Source organism: Salvelinus sp. IW2-2015, linkage group LG37, assembly GCF_002910315.2.
Source record: "Salvelinus sp. IW2-2015 linkage group LG37, ASM291031v2, whole genome shotgun sequence".
NCBI classification, from domain to species: domain Eukaryota; kingdom Metazoa; phylum Chordata; class Actinopteri; order Salmoniformes; family Salmonidae; genus Salvelinus; species Salvelinus sp. IW2-2015.
The window spans coordinates 10,123,978-10,138,650 of NC_036876.1; the positions used below are offsets into that span (position 1 = coordinate 10,123,978).

Consider the following 14,673-nt stretch of genomic DNA (forward strand, 5'->3'; position numbering starts at 1 on the left):
AATTTCCTGACTTCAAGCGCCATGCTCTACCACTGAGCCAAATTGGACCATTTTTCTACTAGAATGGCTGACAGTGATATGAGGAAATGTGCACAGCCGATTCTTCCAAAAGTTAACTGAAGCCAAGATTCCAGCATACTAAGGTGGATTAACCAACTGTCCATCCATCACCTCAACAGAGAAACATACCAGTCCTAGAGATAACTATAACCAGTCCTTCATGAGGTAGTCACCTGGAATGCATTAAGGGTGTGCCTTCTTAAATGTTCATTGTAGAATTTCTTTCCGCTCTTAATGCATTTGAGCCCATCAGTTGTGTTGTGACAAGGTAGGGGTGTTACAGAAGATGCCCTATTTTGAAAAGACCAAGTCCATATATTGCCAAGAACAGCTCAAATAAGCAAGAGAAACGACAGCCGTCATTACTTTAAAGACATGAGGTCAATCAATATGGTACATTTCAAACAACTTGAAAGTTTCTTCAAGCACAGTCGCAAAAACCATCCAAGCCTATGATTGAAAACTGGCTCTCGTGAGGACTGCCACAGGAATGGAAGACCCAGAGTTACCTTTGCTGCAGAGGAAAGTTCATTAGAGTTACCAAGCCTCAGAAATGCAGGCCAAATACAGTTGAAGTCAGAGTTTACATACACTTAGGTTGGAGTCATTTAAAAATAGTTTTCAACCACTCCACAAATTTCTCTGTAACATAACTATAGTTTTGCCAAGTGGGTTAGGACATCAACTTTTGTGCATGACACAAAGTAATTTTTCCAACAATGGTTTACAGACAGATTATTCACTTATTAATTCACTGATATCACAATTCCAGTGGTGTCAGAAGTTTAACATACACTAAGTTGACTGTGCCTTTGACTGTGGAAAATTCCAGCAAAATGATCTCATGGCTTAGAAGCGTTCTGATAGGCTATTGACATCATTTGGAGTCATAGGAGGTGTACCTGTGGATGGATTTCAAGCCTAACTCAAACTCAGTGCCTCTTTGCTTGACATCATGGGAAATAAAAAAGAAATCAGCCAAGACCTCGGAGAGAAAAAAAATGTAGTACCTCCACAAGTCTGGTTCATCCTTGGGAGCAATTTCCAAAGCCTGAAGGTACCACGTTCATCTGACAAACAATAGTACGCAAGTATAAACACCATTGGACCACGCAGCCGTCATACCGCTCAGGAAGGAGACGCGTTCTGTCTCCTAGAGATGAACGTACTTTGTGTCGAAAAGTGAAAATCAATCTCAGAACAACACAAAGGACCTTGTGAAGAGCGGAGGAAACACTACAAAAGTATCTATATCCACAGTAAAGCGAGTCCTATATCGACCTAACCTGAAAGCCGCTCATCAAGGAAGAAGCCACTGCTCCAAAAACCGCCATAGAAAAGCCAGACTACGGTTTGCAAACTGCACATGGGGACAAAGATCGTGCTTTTGGAGAAATGTCCTCTGGTCTGATGAAACAAAAATAGAACTGTTTGGCCATAATGACCATACGTTTATGTTTGGAGGAAAAGGGGGAGGCTTGCAAGCCGAAGAACACCATCCCAACAGTGAAGCACGCGGTGGCAGCATCATGTTTGGGGTGCTTGCTGCAGGAGTGTGAGGGTGTTGGTGAATGGACAAAATGCAGAGTCAGCGCGCAGGACACATTGAGTAATCAGTCCAAAATCGTACTCAAAATATAAGCTTAAGTCTCCAACAAGGAAAACACAATACTCCAGAGCACAAATAACAACACGAAACCACTGACCAACCATAATCGCACAAAACAGAGAGGAAGTCAGAGGGTTACAGATTAAGAACAAATAATGGAATTGGAAACCAGTGTGTATGATAAAGACAAAACAAAACGAAAAATGAAAACATGGATCGGTGGTGACTAGAAAGCCGGTGACTCGCCGCCGGAACGCCCGCCCCGAAACAAGACGAGGGACCACTTCAGGCCGAAGTCGTTGACAAGCGACTGAGTGCACTTCTAAAAATAGATGGCTTCATAGGAAGGAAAATTATGTGGAATATTACGCAACTCTGCCAAACAAATCAGGAAGTTTACCGCATTGGTAGCAAATGGTTCTTCCCAAAGGACAATTGACCCCAAGCATACTTTCCACAAGTTGTGGCGACAAATGGTTAAGGACAAACAAAGTCCTGACCCTCAATCCAATAAAAAATGTACTCTAGGAGACAGAACGCGTCTCCTTCCTGAGCGGTATGACGGCTGCGTGGTCCAATGGTGTTTATACTTGCGTACTATTGTTTGTACAGATGAACGTGGTACCTTCAGGCGTTTGGAAATTGCTCCCAAGGATGAACCAGACTTGTGGAGGTCTACAATTTTTTCTCTCCGAGGTCTTGGCTGATTTATTTTTATTTTCCCATGATGTCAAGCAAAGAGGCACTGAGTTTGAAGTTAGGCCTTGAAATCCATCCACAGGTACACCTCCAACTGACTCAAATGATGTCAATTAGCCTATCAGAAGCTTCTAAAGCCATGAGATCATTTGCTGGAATTTTCCACAGTCAAAGGCACAGTCAACTTAGTGTATGTAAACTTCTGACMCACTGGAATTGTGATACAGTGAATTATAAGTGAAATAATCTGTCTGTAAACCATTGTTGGAAAAATKACTTGTGTCATGCACAAAGTTGATGTCCTAACCCACTTGGCAAAACTATAGTATGTTAACAAGAAATTTGTGGAGTGGTTGAAAAACAATTTTTAAATGACTCCAACCTAAGTGTATGTAAACCTCTGACTTCAACTGTATTTGGCCTGCAATTTCTGAGGCTGGTAACTCTAATGAACTTATCCTCTGCAGCAAAGGTAACTCTGGGTCTTCCATTCCTGTGGCAGTCCTCACGAGAGCCAGTTTCATCATAGCGCTTGATGGTTTTTGCGACTGTGCTTGAAGAAACTTTCAAAGTTGTTGAAATGTACCATATTGATTGACCKTCATGTCTTAAAGTAATGACGGACTGTCGTTTCTCYTTGCTTATTTGAGCTGTTCTTGGCATAATATGGACTTGGTCTTTTACCAAATAGGGCCATCTTCTGTAYACCACCCCTACCTTGTCACAACACAACTGATTGGCTCAAATGCATTAAGAAGGAAAGAAATTCTACAAATGAACATTTAAGAAGGCACACCTTAATGCATTCCAGGTGACTACCTCATGAAGGACTGGTATAGTTATCTCTAGGACTGGTATAGTTATCTCTGTAGAGGTGATGGATGGACCAGTTGTTTCAATCCACCTTAGTATGCCTGGAATCTTGGCTTCAGTTAACTTTTTGGAAGAATCGGCTGTGCACATTTCCCTCATATCACTGTCAGCCATTAATAGTAGAAAAATGGTCCAATTTGGCTCAGTTGGTAGAGCATGGCGCTTGAAAAGTCAGGATTGTGGRTTTTGATTCCCACTGGGGCAAACCATAGGAAATATGTATGTGTGCATGACTATTAGTTCCTATGGATAGTGTATGCTAAAGTGCATATTATWAAAAAAATTAAAACATTGGTACCAGAATATTGTGACGAGGAGAGGAAGCTATTTTAGACTATTGATATGTAGCCCATATTCCTGGCAGATTAGCCTTCAAATGATCCCCTCATTTGAGAAGAGAGCTGTTTTAGGAAGTCAATACATCTAGTTAGTAGTTTCTGTCACTGAGATACACTGGAATTACATTACAAGATTGGCATCCAAATTAGATAGTTAGATTCATGCGAAGCTATGCAAAAACTATTAACACTATTGTCAATCTTGTAATGTARTTCCAGTGTAACTCAGTGACAGAAACTAACTAGATTTATTCAGGAATGTTTCCTAATTCTGCATCTTTTACCCAATGGTAAAGGGCAGAGTAATCTGTGTTAAGAGCTGAGMTGTTTTTGATTATCGGGAGAGGGGTCAAAATGACAGGGCTTTATGGTGGATGCCACAGAGGAAGTAATTCAGAAAATGACCATCTCCGCAAAGGTCAACTATGTCCTGTTGTTCCATAGTCTTAAATAATGTTATACTGTCGGCTACAGGGACCAATGAAATGTGCTCTGTTAGAAGATGAGCTGGATTATGGTGGAATAGAACGGCATGTTTAAAGACAGGTGTGTGTGTGTGTGTGTGTCCGTGTCTATGTGTGGGTGTGTGTTCTCACCAGAGCCAGGCACAGTGCTGTTTGTACTGCAGCTCCTCTGGACTCTCCTTGCCTTGCTTCTGCTGCATCTCCAGCTCTGCCCGRCGACCCTAATGACCACAGCAACCATGACCACACACAACCACCATACCGGTRCAGCAACCATGATCGCAAATCAACCGCATTCATACGGCAACCATGACCATAAATTGACCAGGAAACTCAATAGAGATAAACAGAGAGACATGCAGTATTCATACGGCACGCACACACCTGTAGGACGGCATGGTAAGCTCGGCTCATGAACCCTCGCCAGGCCTGGGGTAGGAGGAGGGCACGATGCCACTCTGATGGCTGAATGTTCACCTGACCACAGAGAAGAGAAACACTGAGTATGTATGTACATTCATAYATGTACACTACCGTTCAAAAGTTTAGGGTACTTAGAAATGTCCTTGTTCTTGAAAGAAAAGCCAATTAAAATAACATTAAATTGATCAGAAATACAGTGTAGACATTGTTAATGTTGTAAATGAATATTGTAGCTGGAAATGGCWGATATTTTAATGGAATATCTACGTAGGTGTACAGAGGCCCATTATCAGCAACCATCACTCCTGTGTTCCAATGCCACGTTGTGTTAGCTAATCCAAGTTTATCATTTTAAAAAGGCTAATTGATCATTAGAAAACCCTTTTTGCAATTATGTTAGCACAGCTGAAAACTGTTGTCCTGATTAAAGAAGCAATAAAACTGGTCTTTACACTAGTTGAGTATCTGGAGCATAAGCATTTGTGGGTTCGATTACAGGCTCAAAATGGCCAGAAACAAAGACCTTTCTTCTGAAACTCGTCAGTCTATTCTTGTTCTRAGAAATGAAGGCTATTTCATGCGAGAAATTGCACGAAATAGCCTTAATTTCTCAGAACAAGAATAGACTGACGAGTTTCAGAAGAAAGGCCTTTGTTTCTGGCCATTTTGAGCCTATAATCGAACCCACAAATGCTGATGCTCCAGGTAATCAACTAGTCTAAAGAAGGCCAGTTTTATTGCTTTTTAAAATCAGGACAATCATTTTCAGCTGTGCTAACATATTTGCAAAAGGGTTTTCTAATGATCAATTAGTCTTTTAAAATGATAAACTTGGATTAGCTAACACAACGTGCCATTGGAACACAGGAGTGATGGTTGCTGATAATGGGCCTGTGTTCACCTGTAAAGATATTCCATAAATAAATCAGCCGTTTCCAGCTACAATAGYCATTTACAACATTAACAATGTCTACACTGTATTTCTGACCAATTTAATGTTATTGTAATGGACAGAAAATTTGCTTTTCTTTCAAATACAAKGACATTTCTAAGTGATCCTAAACTTTTGAACGGTAGTGTATCTGTTTCAGAACAGTATGTGTACAAATAAACTGAAAAATGGTGACGTAGGTCGTCCATCTTTAAACACGTTTATATAAAAAGAACTGTACATGTTTCCAAAGATCATCACACACCCAAACACACCTTGGTGTGGAGTTTTCATAGAAAGCATTTTGCCTGTCTAGTGGGAGTTAGCCTGTGTGTACACAAACGTATCTAGCAACTCATAAACAAAACACTTGAGAGGGAAAGTTGATGAACGGACTGCTAAAATAAACAGTTTATGCAGTATGATGAGGATGCTTCAAACTGTTACTGTAGCGTACAACTAGGGCTGTCAGCCGGTGATTGTCAAGCAAACAACTGCCGATCTCACGGTAATTGACCGTTAATTAACATAAACACATTTAGCATCTCCTGGCTTCCACACATAGACTACAAGCCACTGATGCAGACCTTTGGAGCATCTACATTTTAAAAAGTCTAATAAATCCATGTAATATAGCCTACACCAACACAATAAATCCATTATTTATTTTAGACAGATCTAAAGAAACATGATATGAAAAAAATACTCTGAGTTGTCCTTATGTTGGGCCCTGAAATGGCTAAGCCATATGGCAGTGGGTTACACTAGTTTATTTATCAAACAAGATTTGCTTAGAATTCTGTGGCATTACTTTATATTATGAAGAATGCAATCGAACAGCTGAATAAAACAGAAAGCATATTTTCTCCATGCGTCTTTTCTGTGTTGAGCGGTTAACAAAGAAACAGGTACTCCTATTTGCTTCATTTATAGTTATTTATGCAACTTTAGTTGTGACACAAATGTTGGGCCATACCTTTAGATTTTTAATACATTCTAAGGCTGCAACTCTAATGATGAWTTGCGCAGGCTGTACACACTTCATCAGTCTCTCATTCACAATTTGACAAGCACTTGATAACGCCTCGAATTTCCTGGCTGCATGCCCTTTGTGTGGCCGTAATGCCCCCTAAAAAAATCCATGCCTTTTGCGGCCAGTGGCCTTCGTGCCCTTGGGCTGAATATAATCATTCTAATTCCCTTCTCTCGGCTGTGTGCCGAAGCACCTCTCACTCACATGGTGCTCAGTCACGTGATYGGGTCTTTCTCACAGGCTGAAGACAGACACATTGGTGATGCAAATTGCGCACATACTTTTCCTATTCCAAGGCACATATTGAAGATATTGGAAGAACTGTCCACATTTACTTTTTGTCAGCCAACAAGCTGAGTAGGTCTAATGAACAGCAAAAGCACTAGCATATGTCAATCTACTATCCACCATAGTACAAAAGTTGACCTATTCTATTCTGTGTGAGAAATAAATATTCCAAACATAGTCTGGGACAGTTGTGGGATGYGATAKATCCCAGATTAATACAACCWCTAGCGTCAAAAAACATGTTTTAAGCAATGAGCCTGACGCAACAGATGAGAACATTTAGCTTAAAATGTTGATAAACTATTAGGCATTTTCTTTACATTATAAACGCAGAAATGCGCACACTGCTGTAAGCTTTAAGTGCAAATGTTCCATTAGCAGGAAAACACCATTCTCAAAAGTGACCACAAATGTGATTATGCATGTAATGATTTTATTATAAAGGTGCATTTTTAAGGTGAAAATGATCTTCCCAAACTTGAAACTCCCCCGCTGCATATGTMATGCCAGTTATGCTTTACACCTGTTGTAAAGCAGATTAATGTGCTTMATTTTAAGAAGTTATTTGGCCAYTTTAGTTGTGATACAAACCTTATCAAAACATATAGGCTMGGCTACATGAGGTGTGCGACTATGATTTGAAAAAGTCTCCCCAAAAAAGAATGCGCTGTTTGCCTTAAGCTGGGCATAATTCACAAGTGATAATATATCATTCACAAGTGATAGGCTAATATTGTCACCCATCACACCATTATTGATTTAATCTTGTCTTTACATATACTAAATAATACATGTGTGRAATTTGCTTTGATTTAGAATGGACCATTATCATGCACCTGTCTTGAAACAGGGGCAAACAGGGGCATACGTCATCTATGCACTTCAATAGCGAATGGAGGACGCTTTTCACACGGTTCATTTTCATGCCAGACAGGTAGGATATACTCCTCTTGTAAAGATAAACAATGTGCTTAAAATAAGAAAGTTGAGAAATAAATATAGTAGGCCTAGCCTATAGAAAGCTGATAGGATCCTCCTCTTTTTAATAGAAGCCATCACTCTGTTTTCTCGTGCAATTGCATAGCCTATAGAAATGTTGCGCAACATTAGCTCATGGGCTCTCATGAAGTGTTTGATTAGATTTTCAAATACATTTGCATTGATGTCAGAGTGATTAGAGGGACAATAGAGTGCTGAGTACCTGGCAGTTAGCAAGTTTAGTAGGCTACTAATGACCTTCAGCAGCGTCAGAGCTTGGAGAAGCCTAATTACTGTGACTAAATAGTCACGTGGAATTTGACTGCCGTCATGACTCATGACCGCCGGTGTGGGGGTAATACGGTCACCCTAACAGCCCTACGTAAAACCAGCTGTCAGTTTGAAACATGGCTGTTGGATGATACACAGTGGCCACCAGATAAAAGAGACAAAGTAKAAATGTTCAGGTTACTTTTCTCAAGTCAACCAGCCAGTGATGATGACGAACGGAGAGAAAGAAAGAGCGAGAGGAGACAATGAGAAACAGCRAAGGTAAGGACAACAGAAAAAGAAGAGAATGTGAGTAGATAGAGAGAACATGAACGAAAGAAAGATAAAGCGACCAGAAATATGATGGGATAGGGGAGAAATACAAAGGCATCTACAGAGAGAGGAGACACCCCCTTGCCCCTACCAACTCACTCGGAGGGCCCTCCGTTGTCACGTGTTGCTGATGAAACTTTGAGGGTTACTTCCAGAGTGGCGATGGAATCAATAAACCCATCMACTTCGGAACACACTCGTGACTTGAATGATGCAATTCATGTTCCACTTTTAAATAATAAAACTAGCAATTCAAATGAACAAATCCCCTGTTGTTTTACAAGATATAAACCTCAGTAACAGTTAAACATTTAATTTGGGGAGGTATTTAAGTCTCAAAATCAGGAAAACATGCATGTGGAACATAATTAGGCACGCCTCTCCATTCTTTTCTATGAAATTGCACAAACTCCAAACATATCGCAGTGTGTGTCGGGATAGCACTTCGCTCTGAAGCCGGCAGCTTTGCTGGCTCGTCCGAAGTTGCTATCTGAGGGTCTAATTAACCCCTACACCCTCAATAAATGTCACTCCCTCAGCTTTGGGACACTTGTGCAAATGGCGGAGGTGCACGTGAATGCATAAATGGAGGGCCGAGGGGAAAGGGGTGATTTGGGATTCATCCAGAGAGATAGGGGAGGTCACCTCGTGAATGAGAGTGGCTAACATCTGCTGGTAGCTCCGTCCCCTGCTGAGGAAGAAGCGGTTGATTGGTCGTCCATCTCGGTCGGTCTGGACGGGCAGGTCAAAGGAGAGAAGGAGGCCGGCTGGAAAACACAAACATTATATCACATAAAACTTACATTTGCGGAAAACCTAGCTAACCTGGTCCTAGTCAAATAAATTATAAATATTCATTTGAGAAATGTAACCTTTATTTTCATGAACAGTAGACTAAATGMATAGTAACTCATGCAGTCAAGAATTATTCATTTTGCATACCTTTAACTGACTAGCCAATTCCTGATTTTAATTAATTTATCCTTATATTTCAATACAGGGGATGTCAACAATTTAACCTTTATTAAGGCCTTAAATAAAGTAATTTAAGAATTTGTTTAAGGGCCCGTGGACTCCCTGTTATTTCATTTTTCTTATTGATGGTGTGTGTTGGTACCTACCTGCCAGGCCAGGTTTGAGACCAGGCTGTTTGCTCTTCTCATAGGTCTTCAGCATGAAGCCTGGGATCCCTGCCACCGTTTTCCCCTGGTCTGACCGGAGGCTCCCCCTTTTCAGGGCAGAGTGGTACACCCCACGGGGCATCTGGCTCATCTCCTGCCTCACCAGWGACGTCAGGAAGAGCTCAAATGCTGAACAGAGGGGGGTGGGGAAAGAAAGAGAAAGAAATTGGAAAAGAGGCGATAGTGGCATATTTGAATTCTGTTGTTGAAGTCTGCAATGGAACAAAATAGATAAAAAGTGCAAACCGCACCCATCTGGCACTCAGGAAGGCTAAATGAAACACTATTTGAAATAAAAACAAATACTATTTGAATTTGGGCAAACATACTGTATATAATGGATGCCATGATGGATGTCCCCAACCAGTATAAGACCAGAGAAGAGTATTCACAGTTTCACACACAATGGGAGACTATGGTGTAAACACACAGTTTATTTTTACGAGGCAAAGAAGGAAAAGAGTGGCCCGGGGCGTCTGGGAACAAAGCACGTCGACAAAAGGACATTGAGTGTCGGTTTACTTTTCAGAATTCCTCATCGTTTAATATAATTGACACGCTTCATTAAATTACATTGGAGCAGGAAACTGGAGTGGGGTAGAGTTTGGTCGAAAGAGGCTGTCGAGGGATTGGGGCAGAATTTCTGATTTATTCAAGTCAACTGCTCTGTGGTGCTGCGTTTCAGCATGTAGAGACAGTCCTCGGGGGGTATTGCTGAATAGTTTCACACAAAACAATTTAAAACGCTGCATTAAATCGAATACACTATTAAATCAGGATCCGAAAACACTTAGTCCCATCCTCAAAAGTTGGCACGGTGCTCAGTACTGACTGTGAATCTAAAGCGCTGTAGTGAGAGAGAGCGAGAGAGAGAGAGCGAGCACGTGTGTGTGTTGTGAGTATATGTGTCTAACARTACAGTAGTTATAAAAAGGACAGAAAAGGAAAAAACCAAGGTAGTTAGAGATGTGGGGTATATTAGATATGAGCAGCTTCTACCTGGCAGGACTGAGAGGGATGTGAGACCTAGGAGCTTCACATAGGATGGACCTGGAATGGACAAATCTTCTTCCTCCTCCTCCTCCTCTTTCTCCTTTACCTGTTCCTCCTCCACACTTTCAGGAAGTTTTGCGACCGGCCTGGCCTATCAGGAAGACAAACCAGCATACCAAAGACATGATTGGCTGACTGATTGCATTACACAACAATGATAAACAACCATTTGATTCATTATGAGTATAATGGATTAAAATCAGATTAAGATAACTTTTTGGGTCGATTGCACATAAGGTCCATACAAATTTTGACTTCCGCTTTCAACCCAACCCCGCCGATACATATACAGGTTTTTGGAGAGGTGCGGAGGGCTACCACACTGGGTGCCCGGGGAGCTGTTGCTGTGGCAGGTTAAGTGTCTTGCTCAAGGGCACAACGGCAGGAAATGTCATCTAGGRCTCGAACAGGCAACCCTCCCGTTGCTGGCCTGCCTCTCTTACCGCTAGGCTACCTGCCGCTCCAGAGATTAATTACTACTACATAACGTTGCTAGGTGGTTGTAGGAACATTGGGMGAGCGTTGCTATCCAGTGGGACTCTCACCTGCTCGGGGAGGTGAAGGAGCGTGTGCACTGCCTCTGAGAACTCTGACAGAGCCTTGTATCCACAACTGGCCACCTCAGGTTCCTGGAACACACAAACCCATCAAAACAAAAACATGCCGAGATCTGGGATTTGGCTAGTCTGGGAAGCAGGCTGATTTCTCCACCAACCTTGTTGAGAGCGTAGCCCCAGAGAAAGCTGACCACCTGCTCTTTGAGTTTCTGAAGGAGAACAAGCCATAGTTAAGGGCGAAAAGGCCTCAAATCACATCGAAATGAAATGCTGCACAAAAACAAAAAACACTTGTTAAAATTGCCATTGGTAAAATATGGGCCCCAGGTGTGTTATGCATAGTCAACAGATTTGGAGGACAGGTRGTGTACCTCGTACTCCTCTGTCTTGACAGTGAGCTGTGGCAGCAGAGCCAGGAGCTCTGCTATGGCCTTGACCACCAGAGGTCTAGAGTCACAGCTCAGCTTAGGGCCCAAGGCTATCCATGTGGAACCCACATCCACCACCTGGAAAAACAGCATCAATGTTTACCACCTGAAGACAACGTTATCTTAGGGGGTTTATTGAATTATGCTTATTGTAACAAACACATACCAAGTAAGACAGTATTCATATACAATATTCATATTCAATATTCAGACATCTTAGGAAATTTAGTGGCAGTGCGTGTGTGTGTGTGTGTGCGTGCGTGCATGCGTACGTGTGTGTGTGTCTGTGTGTGCGTCAGGGTTTCCATTAGGCAAATGTGACGCCGGACAACGCGACGAGAATATCTTCAATTTACCAGCCATTTGAGAAATTTACCGGACAGATATGCTTTAGGGCGTTCACTCACGGTGTTCAGAATCTTAACAAAACATGCAACTCCTGTAATGAAGCAGGCAATAAAACGTCCTTTTCAAACAGTTGCCAAAATGCAATTCACAGGAAAAAAGGGGAAAATAAACACTTAATCAGCACTTGCACTTGACCCCCCCGTAACACCACCAGCGAAACCCCCTTTCTAGCTCTGACAGCTACGTTGAGGAAAAATATACTTTCTATGCCTGTGATATATGGTTGTCCCACCTAGCTATCTTAAAGATGAAGGCACTAACTGTATGTCTCTCTGGATAAGAGCGTCTGCTAAATGACAAATGTTAAAAGCACACCTGATGCGAGCGATATATGACAGATCTCCATTCAAAAATTAGAAAGAGGGTGAAAGAAAGTTGATCTGAAAACCAATAGAACAGATATGAAATGGCATATGAGGAAGTCTTTCGTTGGCAGCTGTGTGGCAAAAGGCCTAGCTGATTATTGAGCTGCTGCTGTCAGTGAAAAGCATCTAAAGTGTGTGAAGAGAATGCGCCTTGAGTATAATTTCAAACAATGAGGCGAAGATAGCCTGTAGGTGTGTCTCTCTCTCCAAAATGTATCTCTCTCTCCAAAAAGTATGTGCTCAACTCTCCAGAATCCACTCCGCTGTCTCCCACCAATTCTTGCGCATTCATTGTTCTATGTGAATTTATTGCCCTTTGACTGTTTTTTTTAAATATTTTTTATATATATAGCAATTCCTTATTACATCTGTCACCAGTAGTAAATGTACTGTTAATCCCCGTCATTTGGTTACATTCATTTATGTTAACGCATTTGTATTACTAATTAGGCCTACAGTTATTTTGCATTCTCATTCTCGGAGTGGAACTGTCATTTGCAGAGTTCACAACCTGCTACACTTGTGAGAAACAAGTTTGGTTTTTATTTTATAACTATCATTTATGAGTTGTCCATTTTTTCATTGTCTTTTGTTTGGAGTGCTCCATGTGAGCAATGAGCATGGGTTTGGTCTCTCTGTCTTGTTAATGATAAGGAAGCGCGACCGCACGCACGCACACAACACAACGAGCGTACCTGGCCTGCTGCGCGCAAATGTAGGAGTGCCCATTTGGGGATGTTTGCTTTCTGATTGTCTTAGTCACCACAACCACCACTAATAAATTACTGAGAAGCTCAGCTTAAGTCAACAAAGTCTGTTTTTTTAACATCCATTGCGAATGATTGCCTAAGAGTTCCTCAAAGTAGGCCTATTTGGTAAATCTTTCCAACAATCTCCCCCTCGGTAATCACCAAGCCTCCATGTGAAAGAGCAAAATATCATAATCGAATCATCCCATATATCCAGTGGAAACTTCATAAAATAGCCTACCTTTCCCTTGTGCAAAAACAGCTGTTTGTCCCAAGCTCACTGGGGGAAACTCTGAGAGCCCAGAATAGGCTAGTTGATACATTGTTGCAAGTTCGCTAGCTACAGCTTTGGGCAGAATCCAGTGAGGATTTGATAGAATTTTGCACTTCACGAGCAAAAGTCAAGACAGATAAGGGAGGCAGACAGGCAAAGTAGAGAGATGAATGTGATTGAAGGAACCATCATTTTTAATCAGTAGGCTATATTTTCTACTGTTTTTATTTGTCGGCTTTATCTATTTTGAATTGGTTGACAATGGAAGTTATAGGCCAACGGCTGCATTGGCCATCTCGGAGTTCCATGTGCTCATTTATGATATTTCGCAGCCAATGATTACGGTAATGTGTCCATATGGCAGAGGCTGGTGCTCTCGCATTAGTTGAATTTAAACTTTTATATTTAAATTATTTGAACTTCTCTAGGGTAGGGGGCAGCATTTTCACGTTTGGATGAAAAGCATACCCAAATTCAACTGCCAGCTACTCATCCCCAGAAGATAAGACATGCATATTATTCGATTTGGATAGAAAACACTCTGAAGTTTCTAAAACGGTTTGAACCATGTCTGTGAGTATAACAGAACTTATTTAGCAGGCGAAACCCCGAGGACAAACCATTCAGATTTTTTTCAATGGATTTTCATTGGGAATCCAGATTTCTAATTTACCTTCTTGCAGTTCCTACCGCTTCCACTGGATGTCAACAGTCTTTAGAAATTAGTTGAGGGTTTTTCCTTTGTGTAATGAAGAAGTACGGCCATTTTGAATCAGGGTCACTTGTTGTGTCCTGTTTGATAGAGGCGCATGACCAGAAGGCTAGCTACAGTTTGTTTTAATCCTGTATTGAACATGGATCATCCCGTCTTCAATTTTATCTATTATTTACGTAAAAAAATACCTAAAGTTGTATTACAAAAGTAGTTTGACATTTTTTGGCAAAGTTTACAGGTAACTTTTGAGATATTTTGTCGTCACGTTTCACAAGTTGGAACCGGTGTTTTTCTGGATCAAACGCGCCAAATAAATGGACATTTTGGATATATATCGACGGAATTAATCGAACAAAAGGACCATTTGTGATGTTTATGGGACATATTGGAGTGCCAACAACAGAAGCTCGTCAAAGGTAAGGCATGAATACATCGCAGTGCTAGCTGCGCCACCAGAGTCTCTGGGTTCGCGCCCAGGCTCTGTCGCAGCCGGCCGCGACCGGGAGGTCCGTGGGGCGACGCACAATTGGCATAGCGTCGTCCGGGTTAGGGAGGGTTTGACCGGTAGGGATATCCTTGTCTCATCGCGCTCCAGCGACTCCTGTGGCGGGCCGGGCGCAGTGCGCGCTAACCAGGGTGGCCAG

At 41.7% G+C, this 14,673-nt stretch overlaps 1 protein-coding gene across 3 annotated transcripts in view; it reads right to left on the reverse strand.

Moving 5' to 3' along the window:
- Positions 1–14,673, reverse strand: part of focad (focadhesin) — an 85,811-nt gene that overhangs the window by 32,035 nt on the left and 39,103 nt on the right. For all 3 annotated transcript variants that reach the window (XM_023982429.2, XM_023982430.2, XM_023982428.2), the window contains exons 16-23: positions 11,462–11,596; positions 11,249–11,299; positions 11,079–11,162; positions 10,480–10,624; positions 9,421–9,609; positions 8,945–9,066; positions 4,428–4,520; positions 4,176–4,264 (exon numbers count right to left, since the gene is read on the reverse strand). In XM_023982429.2, the coding sequence (XP_023838197.1) occupies positions 4,176–4,264; positions 4,428–4,520; positions 8,945–9,066; positions 9,421–9,609; positions 10,480–10,624; positions 11,079–11,162; positions 11,249–11,299; positions 11,462–11,596 (908 nt within the window). The remainder of the gene's footprint in view (positions 1–4,175; positions 4,265–4,427; positions 4,521–8,944; positions 9,067–9,420; positions 9,610–10,479; positions 10,625–11,078; positions 11,163–11,248; positions 11,300–11,461; positions 11,597–14,673) is intronic.